The following is a 13,917-nucleotide window of genomic DNA, read 5'->3' as shown; positions in this document are numbered from 1 at the left end:
TCAGTGAAGATACAATTATCTGAAAAATCTGTCCAGGTTTCCCTATGCCATATCTTAGACGTCAATTGCCTTTGGTTCAATGCCAATTCTTGCGAGTCGCCGGGCTCTCATTTTCCTTGACCTGGCTGCTTTGGGTCCACCCCAGTGTACGGATGCTGGATCTGTCTCCCATTTCCAGGCCGTGACTGCTCTTGTGAAAATACCCTGCGACCTTTGCCTCTTTCTGAGTTCGCGTGGAATTACTGCTTGGCAGTTGCAACCAGTCATTGCACACCGGGCAGCTTCTACCGCTTTGAAATGATTTTTGTTGATGAACTCCCCAGGCGTTCTTTGGACATTCATAAAAGCGTCGTTTTGCTCCTTCATCACGTTTTCAATGTCTGGAACCGTGCTGACGTAGCGAGAGATTGTTTTGTCAAAGTCAATTGCCGGGATACTTTCCGGTGTGCCCCCTTGGACCATTTTAGCAGTATCAATGTTTGTGAATACAGGAATGAAGCCACCGCGGAGTCCGGGGGGTGTACTGAGCTTCTCACGCAGGAACGTAGCTCGGTATACATCCATATCCTTTCGCCGAAGGGCAAAGACATAGGCTGCGCAGTTCTTACCAAGCAGCCACGGCTTATTAATCTGGTTGGTCATTTTCAAACTCGGATCATTCGCTTTGGCTTTCACAAATGCCGAACTCAGGGCCTGGATAGGCTTGCCCATCTTTGAAAGCGCATCATAGTAGTCCGTAGCCCCGGGATAAAGCTTTGAGGTATCGACATTACCATCAACCGGGAGATTAGTATTGAATTTTGCATTATTGAGAGCGCCCTCGAATTGGTTGAACGACTTGCCAGGCATATCTTCGATGCCGGTTGATACCTTCATTCTATAAGGCCTTTCCGTATCTGGAGGGTTTGAATCATGCTTTGGAGCCCATAAGCTTGTTTCTTATGTCAGTACGAACGCGTAAAAGAAGTCCAAGCTACTCACTGGAGTAAGAACTCGTCCAAAGTGCAGCGAGTCCTCTTGGAATCCTTGGTAAGGCATCCTGGTGCAACCGTGTACTCGTAAGACGGGTCAAGGATCTTGGTTTGCTCTTCGCAAAGGTATGCGCTCCAGTACAGCATTCTATGATTCTTTATCTCAGCAAAGGTCTTGTAAAGCTCACTGCACGTACCGTTCAGCAATGCCACGCTCTCCATAAGCGATGGCGGCTGGCAGTAGCTGTATCAAAAGATACACCCAAGTGCTGGCCAAGTGGTAACTACGCATGATGGGCTCTACGAGAGTAGGACTAAAGAACAGGCGATGGGGATATATGTGAATGGAAGAAGGAAACTATCATATATGAAAATGAAATAGCAAGACTGCCAGTGACCAGAAAGATCGTCAGCCGGGTAGGCCTCTCTGGTCTCGATAGACATTAAAAAAAAAAAGCGACTGGTGTTAGAGTATATTGAGCCAAAATGGAAACTTTACTCTAAGGGCTGGGAACCTCTACCAGTGACCTATTTCGGCTATTCGGCTTCTTTCAACGTGTTGGTTGAAAAAGCCCTCATCGGCGGGTTTCAGGTCCAAGATGAAAAAGGCAGCTGAGCAGAAACAAATTTAAATTGAGTTTTAAACCTGGACAATCAGCCTTTACCGGCTATGAAGCATCACCAACATGCATAAAAAGGCATTGCTCTTCCGTTCCGAGTGGATCTGACCAACCAACTAAAGACTGAAGAATAAACTTCCAGCCACGGGTCTCAGCTGGTAGTGGATAGACCATGTCGGGTTCTTTGTCAAGACCCTTGTAGCTAGCGCTCAGCTATCCGTATGTGGACCATGATATCTGCAGAGACCTGCGTTTTCGGCAAATATATGCCGTGCACGCGCTCGGAACCAGCGCTTGGAGAGAAACTCGGCTTGGAGCATCGTGGGATCAGCCCAGCTCTCAGGGGATTTCTGTTTGTTTGCCAACAAGGGTTTCAACTCTGGAGCTTGCCCATGCCGAGGACATGAGAAAGCGTAGAAGCTCGTATGAGTGTTGGTCGGGTTGAATTGGAAAGGATGTGGATCTGGCTCGTTAATTCTCTGGCGGTATAACATCCGCCTGAGAGTCACGAAGAGTTCGCTTCTTGGTACGGCTGAGCTTCAAATTTATTCTGATTGCACTATATTCATATCTCGTTACACCATCTTTTGGAAACTGAATATGCGACGCATACTGGAGGCAATAGCCTTAGGCTTATTGTGCCGTGTCTTAATTGTCTTTGTTTCTGCAGATGATGGATTTGACTCTACACTTTCTCCTTGCCCAGCATCCTGTGAGGGTACTCCGGGGAATTGGACAGTCTACTCTGCAACCCAACGCTTGACGGCATGTCTTGAACCAATGCTGCTAGACTTTGCAATCTTCAGTCCCCTCGATGACCCTTCTTCGGTGATTAAGCTCAGAACATGTGCCACGGGGGATGACAGCAATTCTCAAACTGCGCCTCTCTCTTCCACGGTACCCTCGGCTGGGAAGCGAGCCATCGAAGACACCTTCAGTGACGCTAGCTGCATCACAGCAAGTGGTTCAGAGGTTGATCTTGAGATGCTCGTAAGCAGCTCAGAAAACACTGTTCCATCAATCCATCTGGACTCCGCTTTGAGTGCTCTCGAACAGTACATGTCGAGTTCGACTCACTGTCAGACCAAGTTTCTTGTCGGGTATAGCCAAGGCGTCGTTGTTGCTATTCATAGCGGTGACGCTATCGACAATGGCCGCACAATACCCTCCATCATGAACCAGGTCAAAAGCCATCTTGACTCAGCTTCACCTTCGAATGCCATTGCCGAGCTTTGCGGCGATGACAGAAACGCTGACTATACCTTTGGTATCGCCATCGATACTACGGGGGATCTTGCTTCTATTCAGAAAGCGATTGCATCCTGGAGCAACGGAACTTGCTTCGCTGTTGGACAACCTACAACCAGGATGTCTGGTGTCAAGATCTTCGAGGCCCCTCTTATTCCTCTTAGCCATGGAAATTCTACGAAGCGATCTGCCAGGAGTCATAAACACACTCATGGGCATGCGCACCTACACAAACATGAGGCCCGAGCGACTTGCAAAGCGATCAGCGTGGTCGGTGGGGACTCTTGTGGTTCATTAGCCTCCAAGTGCGGTATTACTGCTGCGAGCTTCTCAAAGTATAACCCCAACAAGAAGCTTTGTTCCACATTGCAACCTGGTCAAAGAGTATGTTGCACTGCAGGTACTCTACCTGACATCACCCCCAAGCCAGGTAAAGATGGAAGCTGTGCCAGTTACAACGTTCACACCGGTGACTATTGTGCTTTACTGGCCAACAGGAACGGTCTTACCGTTGAGCAGATCGAGAAGTTCAACGACAAAACCACTTGGGGCTGGAATGGTTGCAAGAGCCTGGCCGCTGGTATTAACATCTGCTTGAGTACAGGAACACCTCCTCTCCCAGCTCCTGTATCCAATGCGCTTTGTGGCCCTCTCAAACCTGGAACCACTGCTCCCAAGAAAGGCCAAAGCTTAGCTGATCTGAACCCGTGCCCATTGAACTCTTGCTGCGATATTTGGGGTCAATGTGGCATCACGCCAGACTACTGTACGGCAGAGAAAGGATTGACTGGCAATCCTGGTACGGCGCCTCCTAAGAAGAATGGGTGCGTATCAAACTGCGGCATCGACATCAAGAACAAGTAAGTCACTTTCAATTGATGCTTATAGTTTCTAGTACACTAACACAGTCATAGTTCGGACAAGCCCACGGAGTTCATCAAGATCGCATACTATGAATCGTGGAACTGGGATCGGCCTTGCCTCAACTACCGAGCAATCAATCTCGGTGGTACAACCTACACGCACGCACATTGGGGTTTTGCTACCCTCGACAATAGCTACAACGTCGTTGTCAATGACACTTACAAGCAGCTTGATGACTTTTTATCGCTGCCTAACAAGAAGATCCTCTCATTCGGCGGCTGGGGTTACTCTACAGATCCGAAAACATTCGAGTCACTCAGGACAGCTATGAACCCTGCCAATGTTGACAAGTTCGTTGCCAACATCGCTTCCTACCTCAAGAAAGGTTGGGATGGTGTCGATATTGATTGGGAATATCCTGGTGTGAGTTAGACAAACAGGTACTCTACCAAACAGGCGGCTAACACCTTTCATAGGCTCCCGATATCCCTGGGATTCCACCAGGCCTGAAGACCGACGGTCCCAACTACTTGAACTTCTTGCAGAAACTTCGCAAAGCTGTTGGAACGTCGAAGAGCATCTCGATTGCTGCGCCTGCGTCGTACTGGTACCTCAAGGCATTTCCCATAGCGGATATGGCCAAGGTGGTTGACTACATCGTTTACATGACCTATGATCTTCACGGTAAGCATGTCATACTTCAATCTTGAGCAAGGCTGACTCTGGTCCTAGGCCAGTGGGACTACAAGAACATTTGGGCTCAAGATGGTTGTTCTTCTGGTAATTGTGTCCGCAGTCATGGTAAGTCCCATTCTCTTCTTAGCCCCCGGGTCTCAGGCTGACATAGATTCATAGTCAACCTTACCGAAACTACCTATGCGCTCGCTATGAGTAGGTATTATGTCCTTTTTGTATCTTCCGGTACTGACATCTCCACAGTTACGAAGGCTGGTGTTGCTGCCAGCAAGATCAACGTCGGAGTCGCAAGCTACGGTCGTTCCTTTGGACTTACAAGCCGCCCTGCTTGCGAGAAGTCACTGAGCGATAGTGGCTGCCACATCATGGGCCCAAAATCTGGAGCCACACCTGGTAACTGTACGCAAACGGCAGGCTACATTTCCAATGCCGAGATCGAAGAGATCATGGATCTCAATACAACAGGCGCCGGAGTCGACTACATTTATGACAAAGCCAGTGACTCTGATACGCTCTTTTACGGCAACAACTGGGTGGCTTACATGTCCGATACGACGAAGAAGTCTAGGGTTGCGCACTATCAAGGCCTGAACTTCGGTGGAACAGTCGACTGGGCTGTTGACTTACAGCAGTTCACTGATGATGACCTGGACCCAGAAGGAGACGATGATCTACCTGACACAACACCTCTATCTGCCTGCAGTGCGAACTACAACACTTTTGAAGACCTCGATGCCCATGCCTCTAGTATTCCACAGCACTGTGTTGCTCAGTACACTATCACCACCTTGAAGGCGCTCCTAACCGAAACTCTCAACAACTACACCACGTTACTCAGCGATGGTTACGATAAGAAGTTTGGTATCTACTCTAAAGCGGTGGCGGGCAGTGCAAGCCAATCGCTCCTGGGATTTATCGACGATCATGGTAACGATTACGCTACTTGCGTCGTTGCAGAGACTTCCATCTGCTGCAAGGCTTGCAACGACGATAAGAAATCCGACTCCTACTGTGATTATTGCTTTGATGGCAAATGTTATCACGAGTGCAACGTCGTCGGTTGCACTAACAAGCGGGACGATGTGCAGCCTTCCCAAGAACTCATTGTCAAAACTGCGAATGAGTCTGAACCGTGCCCACCTAACTACAGCAAGCGTGGATACGGGCCCGACAACCCTTACGAGCAAACCGTCTACTGGACTTGGAAGAACTCTTCTGGTTTCTTCGCTGACCTCGAGTTGAACACCGGTATTCCCAAGTCCAAGACGAAGATGGGAAACTATGACAGGATGAACAGTTGCGCTCCCTCAGCAAAGGCTGGTGATGACTGCTGGTCTATAGGCATGTACTATAATGTGCCTCTTATCAACGGCTACTCGGCTTCTGATGTTGCGAACCCTAAGGAGGTAGTGAGCAAAGGCCTCGATAAGATCAAGGGCCTTCCTACGCAGATAGACCAGGTGTTGACTGCGTTGCAACTGAATGGCTACCTTGGTGACGATATGGAACTGATCGACTCTTTGTCACTACCTATTTTGATGCTCGCCTCAGCTACCGAGAACATGGGAACAGTTGTTCAGATCGCTGACAAAATCACTGAGGAAGAACGTAAAGCCTTCATTCTAGCGTTTCTTAGCGCAATCTTCCTCATCGTACCTGTCATAGGAGAGGTGGTTGGCAGCATTGCTGAACTGACGGATATCGGAACAGTCATGGCTCTGCTGGGGGCTGCCGGCAACTCGGCTGTAGACATCTATACCGTGGTTGACGATCCCAAAAATGCGCCGCTGGCCATATTTGACCTTATACTTGCCCCTCTAGCTATTGCGGATATTGCTACTATCACCAAGGTCGCAAACATTCGCCGTGGAATGAAAGAGTCTGATATCGCCAAGTTGGGCGATCCTGTGAAGCGAAGGACGGATATCATTGACAAGGTCAAAGGTGTTTGTAGACCAGACTTAGAATAGACTGTACATTTAGGTCGATCTTTGAGTGCCATCCTTATACTCTAGTATTGAGCAATTTCCATTAGATACAGCATACAAATAGAGCAATCTAGATTTTCAGTGACCAAGAAAAGAATTGCAATGTTCTCATAGGTTCTGCGCCTATGTACTCAACTGTTCTTATTATCACCGACATCGAATAACCTCCAGTACTAGACCATCTCTACTCGTAGCAAGGCTCTTCATTTCTTCTTCCTTCACCCATTTCTTGTTGAATGTAAACTTGACAGATTTCAATTTTGGGATCCGACCTGGATCGGCCAGAGTGTCGAGGAACTCCTCGAGCTGATTGATGATGTTCCTTCCACAGCTGTGAATCTCAAGGTACTCCAAGTACTCTGGAATACATTCAACAACTCTTGGAGTCTGAATAGATGCGTCCATCGTGTAATCATACACTGTGCCATTCGCTAGAAGTCCACATATGTTCTGAGACCCTAGAATAAGGCGTTTCAATTTGTGCATTTGTCGCAGCTCAACACCCATGTATAGTCGTTCTCGTGGTCCGTGGAGGTAAAAGCTAGCGAGAGCTGCCTCAGCGAAATCAAGATGAAGGAATTCCAAGTTGTCTTTATGGGACAAAAGGGCTTCCATGATGTCCCGGGCCGCCAATTTGAAGTCATCATATTCTGACCATTTTTTGATATCACAAGTATATGTGAACCTCCTGAGCTCCTTGCACGCCCGGATTAAAGAGCGAACGGCTCGGGGCACGCACCAACTATCTCTTAAGATGATTGATTGAACGTTTGAGCATCCTTCTTTCAGAGGGTCTATGTTATGCTCATCCATTTCGTCGTTGGCTGCCCCAACGCATTCGTATGATCGAAGGCTCGGGATCCGAAAAAGCCATTGTGCGTTATTATAAAATGGGCGCCATCCTGTCCAGCTACCTTCCGCCTCGTGCCTAACAGTCTCCAACTTGGTTAGCAACTGGCAGGGAGGGTGTTCAACACGTTTTATTCTGAAGGCTCCAGTAGCAGCCACCAGCATCGTGCTTAAGCAACCTGGATCTCGAGGGCAGCCGTATGTCAAAGTTTTGATCTCCGTGCACACAGCGAGTAGAAGATCCACGGCGGCGTCTTCGATGCCTTTTTCCAGAGCTCGAATCCAATTGTTTCTCCGATACGGAAGATATCCTAATTTGTCGGAATATATTTTCGAAATCAGTTGCTTGTAGTAGATCATTTCATTGGCATTAATATGAACTGTTCCACAGCGGCAGTTATCATGCAGCCAATCATACAGCCTGATCGTGCGAACATGTCGGGCGAGTTCTGGCTTGATGACTGACACATATGAAAGAAGCTGCACAACGCGGGAGCGAACTACGGAGCCCTCCTTCGGCTCTTCAACTCTTGGTGTGTCATGAAATGTTTGGACCGAGAAAGGCAGTGCAATTGCGTAGAGTTGTTTGCACGAAAATAGAAGTGAATGAACGGATTTGAAATCAGTCGAGTCGGCAACAAGAGATATTATCTGGCTCTGAATCTCTGGAGGGAGAGTGAGTATGAAAGGCTTAGGGCTCTCCAAAGAAGTCATGACTTGTATTTTCAGATGAAATTGATATTGTGAGAATTGTGAAGCAAAGAGGACACGGCGCAACGAGACATTTTGATCATATGATAACCCCACATTAATCTTCGCTTGCAGAACCAACAGCTTATTGCATAATTCTGCATTTATCGTTTATCCCATGATTAATAAGGCAATCCATGCCATAGGCACTAAAACCGGCATGGCATGCGCGGCTCAACACCTGTACTACTTTGTTACCCGCCTTATTTGACGCGGCCTTGAGATACATGTACTCCCTAGACTCCGTAGCGCAGTGAAGGAATCTTATCTTATCAGATGGCTTCTTACAAACATGATTGGGAGGAAAGTCCCGTAGTGGATACGTGACGATCCCTCGGCTGTAAGATTGACGTGAAAATTCATCTTCTCCTCCCCCCTTTACCAACCCAAAACAACACTAGTCTCATTTAGTCACCGCATTTCAACGACAATATCACGAACTTCTCACAGTTTCTTGACAAGACATACCCCGGCTTTCTTCAGAGCTCATTTATATCATCTGCTTGCCTTGTCTTGTAAGAAATTCTATGACAAATCATGACGACAAGCGAAGATCACGTAAGAGATGCAGAGCTCCAATATCTCGTCAATCCTTTGAACGGCAGCCATTTATCAGACGGCATTGACGGATCAAGTCATGGTACTTCTCCCTGCTCTCATCACACTCGACAAATGATTGACCAGTGCTAGATAATCGCCCACCTATCCCGGGACCAAGTTGCGAAATCTACACCTTCACCGACGAAGTTATCGTCCCCTCAATAGCACCAAAATCTCACCCTTATCTCCTCGTCAACATCGGCTCAGGAGTATCATTTTTCCAAGTCTCAGAAAACAGCCAATGTCAGCGCATCTCAGGCTCCTCATTCGGCGGATCAGCATTATGCGGCTTGCTCCTTCTACTCACGAGAGCCCGCACATATGACGATATGCTTGAACAAGCTGAGAAGGGTAACAACGCCAATGTCGATAAACTGATTGGTGACATTTATGGGATGGATTACAACAGAATCGGTATGAAGATGACAGCTGTTGCTTCAACTTTCTGTAAAGCCTTCAGCTTAGAGCATAGACCTGACGCCGAGACTCAAGAGGCGGAAAATCCCGTGCGGGATATCAAGTCGTTCTCGGATGCGGATATCTGCCACTCTTTGGTCTTTGCAGTTTTTAACAACATTGGTCAACTAGCCACGTTACATAGCCGCATCCATGGAAACCCGGATATTTACTTCACTGGACCTTATGTGCAGAACTGCCAGCTGCTCATCAGAACCTTGTGCATTGCAGTGCGCTATTATTCCCAAGGAGAGAAGAAAGCACATGTTGTTGTCAACCAAGGCGATTCGACTGCTTAAAGATTTAAAAGGAAGAGATTGCATAATCAGGGGGTATCGTTAGCATAATTGAGCGAGTTCAAGCATTATCGAAATCCAAAGCTTTATATACATGATATCTTCCTCCACGTTTGTACTTAGTCACCTTCAGGTGAAGCGACCTTGCTGTGAGACCCAGGGTCATCCGACTATGGCCTCACCTCCTTGTTTCAACTGTTCTCTTAGGCTTAAAGGACCTAGAATCGTTAAGTCTCTCCTCAAGCTGCTTCCCATCAGTGATCCTTTCTCCTCTATGTGCGGTTCCTTTTTGCAGATGCTCTCTTAACTGCGCCCTAGTGTCATACTTTTTGTTCTCACAATCTCTGCAGCGATAAATCACATCCACTGCAAATCGCTCCCACTGCTCAGTCGCAGCGCGTTGACGCCTTATTTCGACTGCTTTACTCGCGATGGAGTTGATCCAATCCACAACTCTGGTCTCAGTGAGATATTGCCTCGTTTGTTCTTCGATAAAGTCGAGGGTATCTTTTCCAGTGGTTGGCGGACGCCAACCATCGAGAGGTACGGTGTGAAGATCGCCTTCAACATTGAGTCTGTATGAATCTGTCAATTGGATCACATTGCAGCGGTCTCGCCAGGCGTTGGTGCCCATCGGGCCCCCCTCACAGTCGACCATCCAGTCCTTCCAATTTTTGCCTATCTCCCACCACTTCTTCACGCCTTGTTTGCGTCGACCACCATCTCTGACTGTATCTCTTCTTGGTGTTCCGGTGTGGCCATTGGGTACATCATTGTTCTGATCATCTGGGGAAGGCTTCAAACCAGTTCCAATACTGACAAAGAGGTCTGGAACTAAGCCGTGAAGGTTGTGGATTTCTCTGAGGGCCATTAATGAGGGGTTGTTGGCTGCCATGCCACCGTCAAGGAACTTTCTTCCTATAATCTTGATGGACTCGAAGTACCCTGGGGCAGCTGTTGTTGCACGGGCAACCTCCCAAATGGCAGTTGTATGGGCCGGTCCCGCATTGGATGGATTCCATCGATTAGCCCTAGGCTCCATGGGATTAGGCTCATTGTCGTAACTCCTCCAGACAAACTCTTTACTAACGCCACCGTCTTTCTTTATAGACCATGAGATGGCAATGCTATATGTCAACGTTAGCATACCAAAAAGAGCCAAGCTATAAAAGTAACAGGGAACCTTACGTTCTGGTTCGATCTTCTCTGTACTTTAGTGGCTCAACTTCTGCCTCACTATAGAAGCAGAACTTTTCTCGTTGAAGGGCCTCGTAGATGATCTTCTGAAATTCTGCACGTGTCTTTCGACTTGAGAATTTTGCTCGGGGATAAATGAATGAACGCTCGTGGAACACCCTAGGTTTCCCAAAAACCGCGTTTCCGAAGGACTTGTATGTGTCCATTGCTTGGTCAACAGACATACGAAGTCTCCCTAGCATGATGCTACTCAGGCTAAGTAGAATTAGTATCAGATACTGGAAAGAATGTTGCGGGACTCCTTACCCCCCTGTTGAAGTTCCAGCAATATAGTCGAAGTAGTGGCACGGAAGATACTTATCGACTCGATCTGGCTCTGGGTTGCCGCCGACGATATTCTCTTCAGGTGCCCCATTCCAACGATAGAAGTCGCTGCTGGGGGCTCGGTACTCTTCGTGGCCAAGTTCTAATTCCCGAATTCGAACCATGATGCGTTTAAGCACCAGCAGACTTGCGTAGCCACGAACACCACCACCGTCTAAAATGGTATCGTTATTAAAGGAAGGGGTTCAAACAATGAAAATGATTTCTTACCAAATGACAGGATTGTCTTATTGGCCCATGGCTTTTCTTCGTATGAGATGTGCTCAGGTCCGCGAATAGGAACCGAAGGATCAAATTCGGCACCACTCTCTCCGCTGACTTGGTGCTGCAATGTACCAGAGTCTTCAGAAGACGGAGTAGTCATGTCGATTGAGTTCTCGGCAACTTTGAAAGGAGGAACGATGAAATGTAATGACTGGAGAGCCTAGTGTTTGTCTGATAACAGAATGGGAGATAATATTGCGCCGAGTCCATGGGATCATTTTATGCCTTGCTGAACGAGGCTCTTCAACCCCTACAAAATCGGAAATTTTATGGTGTGCTGGGCAGCCTGCTGCAGAAACCACCCAGCTCGTGTAACTGTGATATGACCCCCATGGTTGTTGCCAAGGGCAATAGTACCATGCTCGTTCTTGCAAATCTGGAGGGACTCGGAGCCTCCACAGCCTTAGACTCTACATTTGTTTGTGTCAAGATTATTCTAGCAAGATATTTACCAAGAGCGAGTGACTGTAGTATTGCCAAAGAAAAAGAAGCCGACGCTTGTTCTGATAATCAAGTTGAGTCTATACAATATGGAAACCTGTTATCTTTCTTCCCTAAAAATGCCCTCCAGTGGATATCTGGCAGACTCAGAAGGGAACTTAGGCGCTGGCCAAAGCCACTGTAGCATTATGCGCGCGGTCGGCGTATGGCTTCAAATATTGGCTGCTGTGTTACCAGCCCTCGCCCAATAATTCCGTACCTCGCCTCCATCAGTCCACTGGCCTGACCTCTCTTTCTTGTTTCATTTCGTTTTATTGGACTTATTGGGGTAGAGACTTTCAGCGCATCTGCAATTGACTTTCAGCTCGAGTCTCATGGCGTAAATGACGGAGATCATTGCTTGTGGCAATGTGATTTGCACTTTTCGGGCGCATGGGTCTCGTGCTCTAACAGGTTTGCCACATCAAGGCTGTCATCATGCATACACCGGTTATAGAAATGGGATAAGGGTGCAGCTGACCGGCTGACTTGCATCGTCGGATGAACTGCTATCTTCAACAATCCTGGCTAAAGAAAGGTTACATTTGCTACATAAGGATTGTCCGTCTCCCCGAAAGATGTCTAAAAACCATTCCATGACCGAAAATACCCAAAAGTGGCGCACGCAGCCTGCTTCCAAATCTGCAAATAACAATGGAAATAATCACATTCTCCCGTAATCAACACAGCAAGCCATAGGCGCTTGCTGACCATCCTCATGCATTGACAACGTAGAGCTGAGGTCCCTCCCCGACCAGTCTGTTCAGGTTGTACCGGACCCCCATGCTCCAGAGGTTGACTTCCGCAATGAACTCCTTTCCCTCGTCGGTCGATCGCGAAATGTAGATTGGGACGTTTTTCTTGAGTCGGGGAATCTGAACGGCAGGGTATCCTTCGTCTGTCAGTTTACGAGCAAGGCGATCTAGTTGCAGCGAGCTCCTTACCTACAACGTCAGCTTTGTCAAGCGGTCGGACTTTGTCTGACTTCATGTCAAGCACTGCAACTGGTTTCCCGTGATATCCCATGCCAGGAGCTGTTTGAGGAGGTGAAAAAGGGGATTCGAGATATTAATTCGAGTAGATATGGGTTGATTCGTTGTATTGTTGTCTTTGGCCTTGAATGCACGGATCTTGTCACGGTGGACAATTTCTTCTGGAGGCTTCCTTATGAAAAGCGGGGGAAGCGCGCTATACAAATACCAAGCAAGAATTCTCACATCTGAGACATCAGGCCCGTTCTCGGACCAAGAGAGTGGCGTTGGATCAGCAGGTAGCCGTCTTTGTGACTACCAAACATCTAGCATGCCCCCCTTCGACTGGCAACAAGAACACTGCAAATTTGCGCGACTCGGGCGTTAGCATTTCATCCGCTAATGTATGCACTCAGTTCTCCCAGTTGCAAATCCCGAGTCAGGTTGGGGGCCACCATGTGACCAAGTAAGGCAGACTCGTCACTTGTGTTACCTCAGCGTTGCGTCCTATTTGCTGGAGATAGGACTACTTCAAAAATCCGTCTGGCTAAGTCAGCCGCAAAGCCATCCGTTGGTCCTTGGTAGAAATTGCCCAACTTGGTAAGCAGGTCGCCGGTTTTATTGTTCGAGTTCTGTGACGCCTTGATGAGGCCATTTTATTGCTGACGCTTGTGTGACTGTGACAGCACCACGAATATTACAGGAACTCGGCCTTCTTCATTTAGAAGGGCCACAGCCACTTGATCATATCATTGTTTTCTGAATGCAATTGCTTAATCATATATGGTCGAAATTCACGCCACCTTTTCGCCTTTGTTCTTGGTAGGCATTCCGTAGCTGAGCGTGGGCTAATCTCACTTCACCACGTCGACCTAAAGGGACAGGACTCCGTACCCAATGACCTAAACGCTTGGGAAGTTGGGAGTCATAATCGAGGCGATGAAATGACAGGCAAAAATGGAAACAGATCAGGCTGTTGTTCAGGCCATTCTACCAGTGCTATCACCCAATTGGTCACGGGTTCCATACTGACCCAAAACGCGCTCAGCTACCTGTTGCTTCTACCAGTATCCGCCACGGGATTTACCTCGACTGACCCTTACCTCGACTAACCCTTACATGGCTAATGGGGTGACTGCCAAGGAGGCAATTTAAGACGGCGACGTCTAGTCTAGGCCTCCAAGGGGTATATAATGCAACATACGGTGTCACGGAAGGGTTTGAAGTACAAGTTTGAAGAGTTAGATTCCTGAAAGAACGATAGATATTATGACTAGAAAATA

The 13,917-nt window shown here is 47.8% G+C and overlaps 6 protein-coding genes across 6 annotated transcripts; 2 read left to right on the top strand and 4 right to left on the bottom strand.

Moving 5' to 3' along the window:
* Positions 1-54: 54 nt before the first annotated feature.
* Positions 55-1,263, bottom strand: FSUBG_3771 (uncharacterized protein; the record flags this gene model as incomplete). Its single annotated transcript, XM_036681688.1, has 3 exons — positions 55-931; positions 982-1,119; positions 1,169-1,263. 3 exons carry the CDS (start codon positions 1,261-1,263, stop codon positions 55-57), a joined length of 1,110 nt encoding a protein of 369 aa, XP_036540700.1.
* A 1,108-nt stretch (positions 1,264-2,371) lies between these two features.
* Positions 2,372-6,369, top strand: FSUBG_3770 (glycoside hydrolase family 18; the record flags this gene model as incomplete). The annotated part of the gene is made up of 6 exons (XM_036681687.1): positions 2,372-3,699; positions 3,754-4,126; positions 4,180-4,387; positions 4,436-4,504; positions 4,559-4,594; positions 4,643-6,369. 6 exons carry the CDS (start codon positions 2,372-2,374, stop codon positions 6,367-6,369), a joined length of 3,741 nt encoding a protein of 1,246 aa, XP_036540699.1.
* A 165-nt stretch (positions 6,370-6,534) lies between these two features.
* Positions 6,535-7,002, bottom strand: FSUBG_3769 (uncharacterized protein; the record flags this gene model as incomplete). Its single annotated transcript, XM_036681685.1, has 1 exon — positions 6,535-7,002. One exon carries the CDS (start codon positions 7,000-7,002, stop codon positions 6,535-6,537), a length of 468 nt encoding a protein of 155 aa, XP_036540698.1.
* A 1,521-nt stretch (positions 7,003-8,523) lies between these two features.
* On the top strand, positions 8,524-9,341 carry FSUBG_3768 (pantothenate kinase; the record flags this gene model as incomplete). The annotated part of the gene is made up of 2 exons (XM_036681684.1): positions 8,524-8,626; positions 8,677-9,341. The coding sequence occupies 2 exons, from the start codon at positions 8,524-8,526 to the stop codon at positions 9,339-9,341; spliced, it is 768 nt and encodes a 255-aa protein (XP_036540697.1).
* A 175-nt stretch (positions 9,342-9,516) lies between these two features.
* Positions 9,517-11,283, bottom strand: FSUBG_3767 (calcium-independent phospholipase A2-gamma; the record flags this gene model as incomplete). Its single annotated transcript, XM_036681683.1, has 4 exons — positions 9,517-10,465; positions 10,527-10,790; positions 10,842-11,073; positions 11,130-11,283. 4 exons carry the CDS (start codon positions 11,281-11,283, stop codon positions 9,517-9,519), a joined length of 1,599 nt encoding a protein of 532 aa, XP_036540696.1.
* A 1,096-nt stretch (positions 11,284-12,379) lies between these two features.
* FSUBG_3766 (uncharacterized protein) lies at positions 12,380-12,653 on the bottom strand (the record flags this gene model as incomplete). The annotated part of the gene is made up of 2 exons (XM_036681682.1): positions 12,380-12,555; positions 12,608-12,653. The coding sequence occupies 2 exons, from the start codon at positions 12,651-12,653 to the stop codon at positions 12,380-12,382; spliced, it is 222 nt and encodes a 73-aa protein (XP_036540695.1).
* Positions 12,654-13,917: the final 1,264 nt, after the last annotated feature.

Source organism: Fusarium subglutinans (genome assembly GCF_013396075.1).
Source record: "Fusarium subglutinans strain NRRL 66333 chromosome Unknown NRRL66333_c0000032, whole genome shotgun sequence".
NCBI lineage: Eukaryota > Fungi > Ascomycota > Sordariomycetes > Hypocreales > Nectriaceae > Fusarium > Fusarium subglutinans.
This window is presented reverse-complemented; position numbering and strand designations above follow the sequence as displayed.